Source organism: Mus musculus, chromosome 10 (assembly GCF_000001635.26).
Source record: "Mus musculus strain C57BL/6J chromosome 10, GRCm38.p6 C57BL/6J".
Taxonomy (NCBI): Eukaryota; Metazoa; Chordata; class Mammalia; order Rodentia; family Muridae; genus Mus; species Mus musculus.
In genome coordinates this window covers 119,212,184-119,228,418 of record NC_000076.6, presented here as the reverse complement: position 1 = coordinate 119,228,418, position 16,235 = coordinate 119,212,184, and the positions used below count along the sequence as shown (strand labels likewise).

Below are 16,235 nucleotides of genomic sequence, written 5' to 3'. Positions count from 1 at the left end.
CATTTGTGCGTGATGCCCTCAGAGGTCAGAAAAGGGTGTCCGATCCTATGGAACTGGACTTGGGGACAGTTGTGAGCTGCCAAGTAACTTCCAGGAACCAAACCCAGGTCCAGGAAGTACTCTTTACTACTGAGTCTTATCTCCAGCCCCTGCCCTTGGACTCGAGGGGAAGGAGGAATACTTCAGGTGGAGCAACTTTCTAGAATACTTCTTCACCATTTTGATAATATACTTTGGTAACTAGTAATTTTTATATATAGTTACAGTTATTTGTAGTGTAGTAATCCCCCATTTCAACATTCATCATATCCAGGGAAGGTATTCTTAATATTTGTGGTTAAGGTTATTGTAAATAACATCAAAATCCCATGCAAAGAGTATGGCGCTTTCTCCAGCACCTCACAAAAGTACTATAGGTAATGAGAATGAAGAACATTCAGTCAAGTCTTAGGAGATTTGAAATTAAGATTGATCTGGGGATAATAATTTTGGTTAGTGCCTGATGTGAGAGCCTGTTAGAACTTTCAAGCGCCTGTCGGAGGGAGGGGCTGAGGAGGGAAGTGTATTAGAGGTTGAGAATGTGTGTGGCTCTTGCAAAGGACCAGCACCCACAAGATGGCTCACAGACATCTGTAACCCTAGTTTCAGAAGATCCAACAGGCACACGTGCAAGCAGGAAAGCCATTCATACACATAAAAGTACAAATAAAAGTTTGAAGTGCCTGTCTATTTTTAAGTATATTCTTTTACCCTTTTCTTTGTAGCGGTTGAGTTTTTATAATATACTATGTTCATTTTGCAAAATAAAACATCACTAAATATGAAAGATTGGTGTTTCAATGCTTTAAATTGCAACTGTTAACTGTTGGTAGGTTCATGGCGACCAACGACCTGATGACAGAGCTGCAGAAAGACTCTATCAAGCTGGACGATGACAGCGAGAGGAAAGTTGTGAAGATGATTCTCAGGTTGCTGGAGGATAAAAATGGCGAAGTGCAGAACTTAGCTGTCAAATGGTAAGCCGTGCTCTCCTTGCTCATGCCTTACAAGCTGGTAGTATTCTAAGGCTGATACACGCTTCCTTTTCTAGAAAGCTGCTTTTGGAAAATTTTTTTAATTAGTTATTTTCTTTATTTACATTTCAAATGCTATCCTGAAAGTTCCCTATTCCCCCCCCCGCCCCCCCCCCTCCCCGGTCTTCTGGATATATGCCCAGGAGAGGTATTGCGGGATCCTCCGGTAGTACTATGTCCAATTTTCTGAGGAACCGCTAGACTGATTTCCAGAGTGGTTGTACAAGCTTGCAATCTCACCTGCAATGGGGGAGTGTTCCTCTTTCTCCATATCCTTGCCAGAATCTGCTGTCACCTGAATTTTTGATCTTAGACATTCTGACTGGTGTGAGGTAGAATCTCGGGGTTGTTTTGATTTGCATTTCCCTGATGATTAAGGATGTTGAACATTTTTTCAGGTGCTTCTCAGCCATTGGGGGTATTCCTCAGTTGAGAATTGTTTGTTTAGCTCCGAGTCCCACTTTTTAATGGGGTTATTTGAATTTCTGGAGTCCACCTTCTTGAGCTCTTTGTATATATTAGATATTAGTCCCCTATCAGATTTAGGATTGGTAAAGATCCTTTCCTGGAATTTTTAAATTACTAGTAAATGTTGACTGGTTCCATATGATTAATACAGGATGTTTCCATAGCAGAATCTAAATTGTTAGTGTAGCCTTTCCTGAGATTGGTTATTTAGCTCTTCCTCTAACAAGGCCGTGAGAGAAATGAAGAAACTGCGCAGTGCATGATTTTTGGTCTGTGTTTGAAAAACAACACTTAAATCTTAAAGATGGCAGCAGTAAAGACTGTGTGCATCCCTGAAATCACAGGAGGCAGGAGGATCACATGCTGCAAACTAGCAAGAGGTTAGTTAGGAAGCTCCTTTCTTAAAGAGGGTTCAGGGAGAGACAGACAGACGGGAGCCACGGGAGTAAATGGCAGACAGCAGTTGAAATCAGTGAATTCAGGATGATATTGGGATTGTAAAGAATCTACCTCAAGTCGCAGGATTTGCAGTTGTCTCTCAGTGTTCATCTCATAGGCACTGTTGCGAGATAGGATCTTGGCTGTTTTAGTTTGAGTTCTTAGCAAATTCCTTTTGAACCAATTTCAGCCGTGCGTGTGTTCCCAGGTACTCAGGAGGCCAAAGAATGAGACTGGATGGCCAGACTCAAGGCCTACCCAGGCAATTTAGTAAGGAAGTGGACTGCTAGCTAGAAGAATTGCCCAGAGGTTGGAGGTTTGCCTAACATGCCACATCCTAGCTCCTTCCCCAGTATTGCAGTCAAACAATGAACAAGTTAAGTCATTTTAATGTGCGGGTGCTAAGTTTTAGAAACTGATGGTTCCTTTGTGGAATTCTTTGTCACTGTATACATCATTTGGAATTGATTTAAAGCATTGTTCCGTTATTACCTTACTGGGTTTGTATACAACTTTCAAGTTTGTTTTCATCTAGCTGTTTACATTTCTGTCTATAAGAAAGGCCTGTAAAAGGTGAGAGATCATTGGCTGATGTAGGGACTTCCACCCTGAGACTTATTGTGAGTTTAAGACAGGTCTGTAACAGGTGCTGTGTGCTTGGCAGGATGGCTCAGCAGGTAGAAGTGCTTGCTGTCAAGCTTGAAGATTTGAATGAAATCACTAGATCCCACATAGTGGAAGAAGAGAGCCAACTCCCACAGTTTGTTTTCTGTCTCTCTCTCTCTCTCTCTCTCACACACACACACACACACACACACACACACACACACACTTCCATATATATATATTATAAAAACATTTAAAATGATAGAGGATATACAAATGATTGGTATAGGAACCTGAATCATTTTTTCGAGACAGGGTTTCTCTGTGTATCCTTGGCTGTCCTGGAACTTGATTTGTAGACCAGGCTGGCCTCGAACTTGATCCACCTGCTTCTCACTCTTAAATGCTGGGATTAAAAGTGTACACCACTGTGCCTGGTAATCTTTTTATCTTTTGATAATCTCTTGTGTTTGTATTTACATTGAAGAGATTAGGGGAGCTGAGAAGGCTACTTGGTGGTCCAGTTCTTGCTTAGCATGTGTGTCACTAGCCATCCCTAACACTGTAAAAACCTTATGCCCATAAGGACTTAGGATACAAGCAGATAAGTCACCAGCCAAAGGCAACTTGGAAGGTTTTAATTTCTCCGTATAGGTTACAGTCCATCGTGGAGCAAAGCTAAGATAGGACTCAAGGCAGGAGCTTAAGGAGGAAAGGTCAGATGAAGCTCCATTGAAGGCTGGCTTTCTCTTAGGTCACATTCGGCTTCTTCCCTCATTCAGCCAGGCAGTTGCTTGCGGATGATCTGCTTAGCGATGCTGCTGCCCACCATGGGCCAACCCTTGACGTCAGGTGACAAGAAGATGCCCATAGCGCTGCCTGCCCACAGGCCAGTTCAAATGAAGGCAGGTCGTCAGTTGAGGTTCCTTCTTCATTCTATCAAGTTCACAAGGTCACACATAATTATGTCCAACATCCTTAATCATCAGGGAAATGCTAGAACAAAAATCATGGTCATGACTAAATAATAACTGATTCTTGGAGAAAAATGGTTTATCCATGAGTGGCTGAGCACTTTATGAAGAAAAAATGTCAGAACTTGATTGCCACCCAAAAGAAAGGTTAAAAAGTCTTCCACAAATCCCTTTTAAAGACTTAGTGTTTTACTGCTGTGAAGAGACGTCACAACCAAGGCAACTCTTATAAAGGACAATATTTAATTGGGGCTTACAGGTTCAGAGGTTCAGTCCAGTATCATCAAGGCAAGAGCATGCATGGTAGCATCCAGGCAGACATGATACAGGAGGAGATGAGAGTTCTACATCTTGTTCCAAAGGCAAACAGAAGGCTGGCATGGTGAAGAGATTTAGATTAATTACTTTGATAAAGGAAGTCTCAGAACAGCCTGGTATAAATTCAGTTATGTAGTTACTAAAATTCACTCTCTTTTTCGAGACAGGGTTTCTCTGTATAGCCTTGGCTGTCCTGGAACTCACTTTGTAGACCAGGCTGGCCTCTAAATCAGAGATCCACCTGCCTCTGCCTCCCAAGTGCTGGGATTAAAGGTGTGTGCCACCACACCCGGCTAAAATTCACTCTTAAGAAGAACATTTTAATGAAAAGGAGTGAGCTGAGAAAGGAAAAAAAAGAAAGTCCCCAAATTCCCATTCATCCAAACAAAACCATCCATGGTCAGGCCTATCAAACCATCCATGGTCAGGCCTATCACAGCAATACCCCAGTCCCTGGTACCAACTTCTATCTTAGGCTTTTACTGCTGTGAAGAGACACCATGACCAAGGCAACTCTTTAAAAGTAAAACATTGGGGCTGGCTTTCAATTTAAGGTTCAGACCATTATCATCAAGGCAGGAATGTGACTGCGTCCAGGCAGGCATTGTGGAGGAGGAGCCGAGAGTTCTATAGGCTGCTAGAAGTCTCCCACGTGTTTAGGAGGAGGCTTGTTGCCCACCCCCACAGTGACATACTTCCTCCAACAAGGCCACACCTTTAAATAGTTACATTCCCTGAGCCAAGCATATTCAATCCACCACTCCTGAAATCTGAAAGAGTGGGTAGTTTTAGTAGATAGTTGTAGTACCATTCTAGAACATTAACTAAATCTGAAAACGTATCAGACTTAATCCTGATAGTCTAATTACTGATAGCATTTTTTTTTTTTTTTTTGAGACAGGGTTTCTCTGTGTAGCCCTGGCTGTCCTGGAACTCACTCTGTAGACCAGGCTGGCCTCAAAGTCAGAAATCCACCTGCCTCTACCCCCCAAGTGCTGGGATTAAAGGCGTGCGCCACCACTGCCCGGCCTGATAATGCATTTTGACTAAATATAACACTAAAAAGAAATGAGGCTCAGACTGACTCAAACTACATCACGTTACTATTGAGACTAGGGTACCACATATCAGGGATTTCCCCAAGAATGTTAGGGTGAGTAGTGCTATTAGTGCTTGCATAGCTATTCTGCCCAGTTAGCTGGTCACAGGAACAGATAACCTCGTTAATTGTGAAGACATTGCTGACATCCCACACTGGGCATGACTGAACAGTGATATTGCTGCCTTTAAGCCCTTCAGGAGGCGTCAGAGGCAGGGTGTTCTCTGAGTTTTAGTGAAACTTATCACAGCTGCGTGTGTGGCTCCACTTTCACTAAGGTAATGGGGTTTTCTTTCTATGCTGGTACAGCTATTTTTTTTAATATGTAATTTTTTTAACAATAAAGTATAATAAAAAATGAAAACCATCATATCAAAGTTAGACGAGACAGAAAAATAAAAGCCCTGAGAATAGGCTCGAGAACCAGGAACCCACTCATTTATCCATTCAGGAGTCCCATGCAAATACTAAACAGAAAACTGTGGTAAGTATGCAGAAGGCCCAGTGCAGGCCTGTGCAGACCCTCTGGTTATGGGCTTTTCCAGCTTTTGGAATGGGGCTTATCTTTATTATCAAATTGTAGGGTTTTTAAAACGTTTTTATATTAATCCGTTAACACATTTATTATGAAAATATTTTCTAATTTGATGACTGTTAATTTTGATCCTTTGTTTTTTGTTTGATTTAACTTATAAAGTGTTCATTTTCTAGTTATTGTTTTGTGTCCTAAGAAATACTTGGTTTGGTTTACAAAGATCTCTCCTAGTCATTACAGTTTTTGTTTCTATATTTAGTTCTGTGATCTGTGTGGAACTAATTTTGTGGAAAGTATGAAGTCGGAACTGTCCCCTTCCTCCTATGTGGTAGGCTGCTGCTGCCTCACTGTGGGTGGGAAATGGCATCCTTTCCCCACTGAGTTGAATGCAGAATTTACCTGGCATCTTTGAAAGAAATGAACCGAGTATAGAAGTGTGTGTTTCCGGCGTCCGTGCTCTATGGTCCATCTGTCCGTTCTTACAAAAGTGTTATGCTGTCGTCTTGTCATTGCTGAAGGCTTTCTACCTGCTGCTCACTCTCAGACCACATCAGTCTGAATGGGGGCCAGGGGGAGAGCATCCATGGCCATTTTTATTGTTTACCAGGACCACGTCTGCTCTCCCAGATGACAGTGATGTCTACAGATGTTGTCAAATGCCTCTTGAGAGCAAGGCTTGCCTTTTGGTACTGTGATGTATAATAAATTCTTATCAGGACTTTTTTCTGAGTATTTATATAAAAGCCCTTGTTGCTGTTTTTAGTCAGTTGTCAGTTTCTGTCTTTAAAATGCCAGAGTGTTCCTTTGGGAGCCGATTATGCTGAAGCTGGGGATGTTTGAGAAGAACCCAGCTTCCCGCCCATAGCTGATGCATTAGCTCTGTTACGTCCTTGGGTTTTGTGTTTAATAGTTACTAAGTGCTGCATCTCTCCTTAAATCCTGGTTGTTGCTGGGCTTGGTCAGGGTTGTCATCACCTGCCTTCTAGATCACTCTCCACTGAAGCAGAGTTTCTTAGTTGACCCTGGAGCTGCCCGTCCTGCTAGCCTGTTCACCCTTCCTCTGAGAGGCTCCACTGCAGATGGCCAGCAGGGCAGCCCTGTCCTCTGCTGGGCTGTATGGTTGTCAAGGATCCAAAGTCCATTGTTCACGCTCGGACCAACGGCTTCATCTCCTCTGCAATTCTTTAATTATATTTGAGCTCTCATCAGAGAGAGGATTTTAGGTTTTGCTGATTTTTCTCTATTGTTTGTTAGGGCTTCTTTGGAATTTTCTTTTTTACCTTTTAACTTTCTATCTAACCTAAACACACATAGTCATAAATTTTGCTTTAAACACATCTTTACAGTGGGGTTTTTTTTTTTTTATTTTGAAGAATTTATTATTTATATGAGTATACTGTAGCTGTCTTTAGACACACCAGAAGTCATCAGATTCCATTCCATTCCATTATGCCTAATCACTGACTAAGGTGTCCCAATTTTACCCAGGCCCCTAGGGTCCTCTTTTCAATAAGTGCCTCCTCCTGCCCCCTTTCTTCTGGGCATGCATTCGTGGCCAATCAGTGAGTAAGAATTCCCTTCCTCATGTCTCCTCCCATGTTATTTCCCATCTCCTAATTCCTCCTTCTGCTTGTTAGCTCTAATCCTCACCTGGACTTTATTCACATGTGAATCCAAGCTCTCTCCCCTGCTGTAATGATCTTGACACTTACCACAACTGACTGCTGAGTTTGAATAAAGGCTTCCTCACTGTTTAAACAAATATCAGTAATTTCATCTTTAACAGCATATACCTTTAAAATTCATGCAAAGAAAATTGGTGTTACTAAAGAGAAGTGCCAAACCATCACCCCGCTTGGAAATCTTAGACCCCCTCAGGCAGTAGGTGACTCAGACCAGAGCACCAGAGACGATACAGATGTAAACAATATCAGCGGCAATATGGATCTCCATTTAGCCGGTAACACCACGTGTATACACTTTGGCACGCTTCCTCAGCATACTGAAAGGAAGTTTTTAAAAATATAAAGTAGTATTTACTGTTCTTAAGGAGATACGGTTTGTTAGTGTTTATTGCTGACATGAAATGGATTTATTTTCTATGTGTGATGTGTGTGTGCATGTGTACACACGCATGCATAGAGCAAGCATTTTCTTAGCTGAGCCATCTCTCTGGCCTCCATTAGAAGCGTTGTCCTTTTGTAAACAGGGACACATTTCTGCCCTTCATTGCCCTCCATCGCTGCCCTTCCCATCCTCATACCAGGCCCTGTTCCCACCAAGGCTCAGGGCCTTTGCTGGCCTTTCGTTTGCTTGGGTTGCTTGCCGAGTATGGTTGAGCTATTGAAGTGGTCTTCTTTCCTAATTATCTCTGGAAGGCCTGCTACCAGAGAAAACTGACTTATAATGTGTTAAGTCTGCCCTGGTGAAAGGTAATATTGAATGTGTAAGTTTTAGGAAATTGTAAAATAGTGCCTTTATATTCCATACTTAGATGAGTTTTTACCTCCCCGGCTTAATCTTCAGTTATACCGTTTGTACCTTCTTCATCATGAATCTTGAATAACAGTGGTTTCTTGAGGACTATTCATATCCCAACGATGCCTGCTGTGTGTTAGAGTGTTGGGCAGGACTTGTATCCTTGAGGAGGGGTTTGGATAGCAGGAGTGATATAGAAACATCAACAGAATAAAACAGAGTTGTGCAACATGCTTTCTGAGCACATAATAGGTCTAGAAGTTTTCACTATGCTTTTAAATTCTAGATGGGAAATTAAAAGCAACTAGAACAGGAAAGGTCAGAGTTGGCAGTGCAACAGTGAATGGACCTTTCCTTATAGGAGAATGCTTTTGGGAGCAGACCTTGATGATTAGAGCTGAGGTGTGTGTGTGTGTGTGTGTGTCTGTGAAGGGTTGGTGAGCAGGCTAGAAATTGTCTTAAGTTACTCTGCTAGAAATCAGTAGGGAACCATTGGAAACTAACCACAAGGAGCTGCGCCAGTCACTTACCCTTCATGCTTCTTTATGTGTCATTATGACAGACAGGGAGCCACAGTGACAGTTGTTACTAGATGAGATTGATAGCTGTACTTTTTGCTTTGTGGTTATCCAGACGTTAAGAGTGTTCCCTTGTCTGTCTGTCTGTCTGTCTGTCTGTCTCACAGCCTTGGCCCTTTGGTGAGTAAAGTGAAAGAGTACCAAGTGGAGACGATCGTGGACACCCTCTGCACCAACATGCTTTCTGACAAGGAGCAGCTGCGAGACATTTCCAGCATCGGCCTGAAAACAGTAATTGGAGAACTTCCGCCAGCTTCCAGTGGTGAGCAAGAGTGGATTCTCTTGTTTCCTTTCCACGTGGAGATACGTCCTCTCCACTTATTAAGTGTACTGTGTGTCGGTTCTGAAGGAATTCGCAGGGTGTTCGCTGTGTAGCCTCTGCAGTGAGGGAAAGGATAAGCAAATACCAATTTCTGATGAGTTTGTAATTCTAGGTTTGATTTGGTTTATAAAAGCTTATTGTATAAAATTCTAAAAGTTAAGGCCTAGCTCTGAAACTGTTCAGTTTACTAGTAGCTTTAATTCAGTTTCAGTCCTTTCCAGTTACTCGATAATTTAATAATTAATGAATTATCAAATTTGATATATAGAAGTTTGAGATATATATATATATATATTCTATAAATTTGATAATTCATTAACTATTTTGACTTCGGGCCTCTGCCAGAATCACCTAGGCCGTGTGAATGTGCGATTGGACTTAACACCTGCATTTAATTTAGAAGTCTGAAAATTACTGTCCTAACTGTGAATGAGGGAAATGGTCCTATCCCTACTGTGGGAGGATTTTAAATTGGTAACATCACGTGAGTGTTGTCTCACTCATTAATAAATACTAATGATTGTCGATCATTATGATCAGTTCTGTTCTCCGTTGCTTCTTTTAGTCTAAAAATCATACAGTTGAAATGTGCAGAGATTAAGTCACCACCCAGAGCTTTGACTTCCTGTTTGGTTAAAGTTTGAAGCAGTTTGGAGGGTGCTCTGAATGTGACTCGGTGATAAAGCACGCCCACCGCGGATGAGACCCTGGGTCCCATCCCTAGCACCACAAGAGGAAAAACAGTTCTCTCCATCTCATACTGGTGTGCTGTTTGTGCCAGAGCATACCAGTGTTGCTTGACTCTGTTGAAGCATCCAGGCAGGCTGAGTAACGACGGGTAGTGCTCTCCCTTCCTGTTGTTGCACACGGTCTTCATTTTTTCCCTCATGCAAGATGCATTTAGTTGGTTTCTACAAGATAGTTAAATAGTTTTTTTAACTATTGAGATTCTAACTTTCTCAGTGAGTTACCTCTTCCCCCTTTCCTGGCTTTTGTAAAACATGACCTACTTTAAAGTGAGGGGTGCAGCCTGCGCGCACACAACAGCTTACCCTTTGGTCACGTGACTGACTGAAGCGTAAACCTATTTTTTTCCTTCTTTTAAAGCAACTGCGTAAGTATTGGAGTGCAAACTCAACAGAGCTTCAGGCTGTGCTAGAGAGAACTCAAGAACAGAACAGTTGTGATGCTTTCAGTGTAGACATTTGTTTGCCAAACACTGCAGGCTTCCTAGCCAGTGGCCACTCAGGACTTCCTGGCAAGACTTGAATAGTGCTATTTGTCACATTTCCTGGACCCCTTCACAGCTATTAATTTCTGATTCGTGGTCAGGTTTAATGAGGTTTTCAACTCTTTTTCTTAGCAAGGATCTCTTAAATGCCTTTGAATTTTAGCCTGTTGAATATTTGGCAACTAATGTGTATATGAATTTTAACACACTTGAAATTTTTATTTACTCTTGCAGGCTCTGCATTAGCTGCTAATGTATGTAAAAAGATTACTGGACGCCTTACCAGTGCAATAGCAAAGCAGGAAGATGTTTCTGTTCAGCTCGAAGCCTTGGATATCATGGCTGACATGTTGAGCAGGTAAGTGTACATGGTGTTTTTGTAGTGGGTGTATTACAAATATTATGGTCATTATTGACATTTTTCTTTGGTCTAGATATCCGTGGTTGGAGGTAAAGAAAATGTAAGATGCATCACAGATTTTTTTTTCTTTTTTAAGATTTATTTAATATATATGAGTACACCATTGCTCTCTTCAGACACACCAGAAGAGGGAATCAGATCCCATTACAGATGGTTGTGAGCCATCATGTGGTTGCTGGGCATTGAACTCAGGACCTCTGGAAGAGCTGAGCCATCTCTCCAGCCCATCACAGACATTTTTTGATTCTGAAAAATGTTGTGATTTATCTTTTTTTCTTTTAGCAGTTTGTTTATTATTGTTCCATCCATTCACCTGCTTAAGTGAAGAGGTGCCTTACTGGAAGTCACAAGTCTGCAGCTAAGCACATGCCACCCTTTAGAAGTCAGGTTTATGCTGTGTGTTTGGGGTAGGAGGGCTGGATTCTGTTCATTTGTTGCTCTTCTGCTTTCTATGGCAGCAAGCTGAGGAATAGATTTGAGCTACTCCTGAGAAAATAAACCTTTTAGGGCTCTTCGCTTTCAGTGTATCCTTGTTTCTAATAATGATGAGTCCTTGTGGGTAGTATTTAAAGTTAATTTAAGTTGAAAAATAGCTAAGCACTTTGATATAGAAAAATGTGTGTATATTAAATATCTGCAGTGAGGGGCTCTCAGTACCCTGTCATATAGTATAGAGTACTTAGTAGATTTCTGCTCTAGGAGATAATAATGGAAAGGCCAGAATCAAGACTAAGTGAAGCTGGCCGTGGTGAACCAGTAAAACTGGGTATGAGATGGACAGAAAGAACCAGAGAGAAGAAGGGAGAAGGGATGCTAGGCTTTTGGACGTGTAGGCATTCGGAAACAAGACTCTAGACAAAACACATTGAAGTCTTGGAAGGAGGAAAGTGACAAGATCATTGTGTGTTTGGTTTTATTTGGTGTTTTGCCAGCCATTTGGTTAGCTGGCCTGTAGTAGTAATCTGGGCCTCACTCCTAGGGGTTATTTGGGGAAACACACCTCAGATCTATCCATTTAGCTTAGGATTTTGCAGGGGATAGTGAGAATTTGGCTTTTCTCTTTCATTGTGAGTTCTGATTTCTCTCCCCAGTTTGTTTAGAGTCTAGACATACTGCTAGTGCTCTGGCATGTTACACTTACTTGTTTTTGTTTGTTTCTTTTCCTTTAAGGCAAGGAGGACTGCTTGTTAATTTCCACCCTTCAATTCTGACCTGTCTGCTTCCCCAGCTGACCAGCCCTAGACTTGCAGTGAGGAAAAGAACAATTATTGCTCTTGGCCACCTAGTTATGAGCTGCGGAAATATAGTTTTTGTAGACCTTATTGAACATCTGTTGTCAGAGTTGTCCAAAAATGACTCCATGTCAACAACAAGGACCTACATACAGTGTATTGCTGCTATTAGTAGGCAAGCTGGCCATAGAATAGGTAAGCCATTGTCAAGTGCTTCAAAGGTGTCTCTGTTTCAATTCTGTGTATGTCGTACATGGGTTTCCAGATTCACACTCAGGCCTCTGGGCTTGTGCAGGCACCTGTGCCCTCTGGCCCCTAAAATTGTTTTGTACTAAACTGGGTTTTGTTTTGTTTTGTTTTAAGTGTGTAGTTTTAAGAGGCAGTATGTTTTTCCTAGGTGAATACCTTGAAAAGATAATTCCTTTGGTGGTAAAATTTTGTAATGTAGATGATGATGAATTAAGAGAATACTGCATTCAAGCTTTTGAATCATTTGTGAGAAGGTAAGTTTTTAAGATCTCTTTATTTATTTCTTAAGAATAGACTAGTTACTAAGATTAAGTAAGCAAAGAGAAATAGCATATACGGTTTCATGTATGTGTGTTTTTCTCATTAAATAGTAGTAGCCTATATAGTAGCCTCATTTACTTTGAAAGCATTTGGCATTGTTAGAACTTAACAGTCATACATTTTCCTTCACTTTTACCTCTGGGGCGAAATGCCAGAACCGTGATAGTTTGTCTTGATGATCCTCAGTGGTTTTGGCTGGACTTTGTCCTTTACGTCATGGTTTAAAGAAGCATTTTTATAGACAAGCCATTTTAAAAATAGATGTAAATATTTGTGCTATGTGTGTGTATGCATCATGGGCACTCATGGAGTCAGCAGAAAGCGTCACAAGCTGTCATGCCAGCTTTTGAAAATTGTAAATGTTGACATTTATTTCTGTCCAGTTTATGAAGAACTACAAATTACTCCTTTAATTTTGACTCTGTGGGCATATATGAATTTTCATTGATTCTCAGCATATTGTGAGAGAAGACCATGCTAAATGAATGCTCAGTAAAAATTTTACTATTCCCACTTGAACAATATAGTTAAAATAGGTGTATGGTACATGTGTGGAATGCATATCCTAAAATTAAATATTTTTTGAAAGATAAATCTTTTCAAAGATGAAGCTCGTGGGACAGAAGTTGTGGTGAGATACCACTTTGCTATTACTGCTAATAACTGAGGCAGGCAGGGAAGCACAGTTTGCATGTGTCCTTTAAAGCCGTTCTTATCTTTATATTTAGATGCCCTAAAGAAGTTTATCCTCATGTTTCTACCATTATAAACATTTGTCTAAAATACCTTACCTATGATCCAAATTACAATTACGATGATGAAGATGAAGATGAGAATGCTATGGATGCTGACGGTGGGGACGACGATGACCAAGGTATTCAGATGGAACACGGGAGCTGCCCTGTGTCCTGAGCGAAGTCAGGCTTAGGGTAGGGAGGATGCCCATTGTACCTTGGTTTTGTTCCTTAGGGGTTGTCTTGTTTGTGATGCTCAAGCCTAGAATCTTGGACATGGTAGTGGGCAACCATTCTACTCTTTATATTTCTTATAAAGCATTTGGTTTTTTAAAAAATGATCTAAAGGTACCTACTCAGAGCAGTTTGCTTAGTATTGATAGATCCTGCATTGAGGCCCTGATTAATGCTCACGAATAATGTAAACATGTGGTTAAAGTCAGACTGCCTGGTAGGAATGCTTCAAGGGGATGGCTACACTGTTTGGTTTGGAGGAATTCTATATCTAAATGGGTAGATTAACGAGTATATGGGTTGGTAGGATGCCTGTTATTCTTTTTTTGGTTTTTCGAGACAGGGTTTCTCTGTGTAGCCCTGGCTGTCCTGGAACTCACTCTGTAGACCACGCTGGCCTCAAACTCAGAAATCCGCCTGCCTCTGCCTCCCAAATGCTGTTATTATGTTTTAAATTTGATTGTGTAAATTTATGCAATAACTTATAAAATCTGTAGTTTAAGCCACCTCAGTCTACTCCAGCAAGTGTTTCCCATTCTCTCCACAGTAGATCTCACACAGACACTCGCTCATTATTAAAGTCATTTCTTACCCTTCTGTCTTGAATGCAGTGCAGTAATGGACAAGGTCGCAAATGATTGCAGGTGTTTAGCTGTTAGTGCTCTCGTGTACCATACTTCTCCGCTGTCCGTCTTCTGGTCTGCTTCTTATTAATCTCTAACTACTAAATCTTACCTGTAATGCTTCATTTTTCTTTGGATGTCATCTCAATAGGATTGTTGTTAGATGTTGTTGTTAATGTTAATTTTCTTAATGAAGAATGGATCTCCACACAGATTGATTAAAAAGTTGAAAAAAAAGTTTTTGTTCCAGTAGCACATAAAAGATTCAATGAAAAGCTATGTATGAAGCTAGTGACAGGATTCTTCTCACAAAGAATTAATCCTAACTATTGTCTTTACTAGGTCTATAAGTAGTCGGTTTTCTTATATAAATGCCCATTGGTTGATTTTTTTTTTTTTTTCTTTTCTCCACTGAGTCTTGACTTGGGTTCAGTGCTTGAGGAATTTATGAGTTTAAACAGATTCATTGAGAAGATTGTAAGCAAGCCACAGCTCATTATTAAAACAGTCATGGCTGTCACAAACGCTGCAGATGCAAAGGTGTTTTAACTAAGTGTCTTGGTTAGGAATACCAGCTCAATGTGTGCTGAGTTATGTACTCTGTATACCGTTAATAGCCTGTCCCACATTGAACCTTCCCTTTAGGGAGTGACGATGAATATAGTGACGATGACGACATGAGTTGGAAAGTGAGACGCGCGGCTGCTAAGTGCCTGGACGCTGTAGTTAGCACACGGCATGAGATGCTCCCGGAGTTCTACAAGACTGTCTCTCCTGCGCTGATAGCCAGATTTAAAGAGCGGGAAGAAAATGTAAAGGCAGATGTTTTTCATGCATACCTGTCTCTTCTGAAACAAACTCGTCCAGTGCAAAGTTGGCTGTGTGACCCTGACGCAATGGAGCAGGGAGACACGCCCCTAACAATGCTGCAGAGTCAGGTCAGTGTGTGCTCATGCGCTGAAAGCCGCCACCAGCAGCGATGCTCTACAACTTGTTCTCAGGGAGAAACGAGAGTGCAGGGTCATTTAGGGAAACTCAAAGCTAATGGGTTTCATATTATTTGGAAACCATTGGCTGTTGTAAACCATTACTTATAAACTATAGGATGGTATTAAAGTAGATGGATGGTGGGTGGAAGGAAGGAAGACAGATATAGACTGATAGATGATAATAGAACATGGAGGACAAATAGACAGATATAGAAGCACTGATTGAGCATAGAGAAGTTGCTTAGTAGAACCATGAGGAAGCCTGAGGAGTCTTTGCTATCTATTTCTCAGATCAGTTTTCTTTGTAAGAGTTATCTGTGTTGGGGAAAGAGTGTTTATCTTCTACTTTGTTACTGCGTGATTAGTTTTTTTAGGGTCCCTGTTAATAGCCTTGTATCTATGACTTGTTAGTAAAGACTATACCTTAGGTTTGCTAGACATAAGAACATGTAGATCAGATATCTGAATTTTACCCCTGCTGTTTGTACCTTTGAGGTATGGTGTCATTTATTGCAATAGCAAACTAAAAAAGGAAGAAAAAAAATACCCTGTTTGCTGATTGTTTGTTTTCCCACAATTTGCTCTCTACTCTTTTTGTATTTATAAATTATTTTGCTTAAATTTTTGGTTGGAAATTATTGTAATCAGTGGAGACTTGTGCTTGTTAGGAAGTTTTTCTGTACTTTCTTGAAGCTGTCAAGCAAATGTATATACAGCAACTGAATGTATACAGTGTGTGCAAGATTGAAACTTGGTTCCCATGTACTTGTGCCTGTCTGAGTAGTGTGGATAGCTGAGCTGGAAATGTGGTCAAAGGTCAGTTCCTGTGCTCAGTTTCTCTGAGGCGTTGCAGGTGTGTGGAGGAAGTCCCTTTGGGTCAGCACACTAATGACGTGACGGTATTATGATTGCAGGTTCCCAACATTGTTAAAGCCCTGCACAAGCAGATGAAAGAGAAGAGTGTGAAGACCCGACAGTGTTGCTTTAACATGTTAACTGAGCTGGTAAATGTGCTGCCGGGAGCACTAACCCAGCACATTCCTGTACTGGTACCAGGTGCGTCTTTGGGTACTTATTATTCATTGTTTGTTTGTGGCACTTACAGAAGCTTGAATAAATGTTTCACTTACAAGAGAAGTTTGTGATAATTTGTACCTTATTTTGACCATTTTGAACACATGAAGTTAGATCCTTGTAAGAAAAGGGATTTAATATTTTCTATAGATTTTTATGCTTCTCCCACGTTAGAAATAAAATACAGATAGAAAATTTAAGTCTTTGAAGGGTGGCTTTTAATTCTTTGTGAAAAGTG

The 16,235-nt window shown here is 40.9% G+C and overlaps 1 protein-coding gene across 1 annotated transcript in view; it reads left to right on the top strand.

Moving 5' to 3' along the window:
• The window catches only part of Cand1 (cullin associated and neddylation disassociated 1), a 41,244-nt gene that overhangs the window by 11,637 nt on the left and 13,372 nt on the right, over positions 1 to 16,235 (top strand). Inside the window, exons 2-9 of the mRNA NM_027994.1 lie at positions 873 to 1,016; positions 8,675 to 8,829; positions 10,355 to 10,478; positions 11,712 to 11,968; positions 12,171 to 12,276; positions 13,072 to 13,217; positions 14,580 to 14,872; positions 15,838 to 15,979. Of these exons, the coding sequence (NP_082270.1) occupies positions 873 to 1,016; positions 8,675 to 8,829; positions 10,355 to 10,478; positions 11,712 to 11,968; positions 12,171 to 12,276; positions 13,072 to 13,217; positions 14,580 to 14,872; positions 15,838 to 15,979 (1,367 nt within the window). The remainder of the gene's footprint in view (positions 1 to 872; positions 1,017 to 8,674; positions 8,830 to 10,354; positions 10,479 to 11,711; positions 11,969 to 12,170; positions 12,277 to 13,071; positions 13,218 to 14,579; positions 14,873 to 15,837; positions 15,980 to 16,235) is intronic.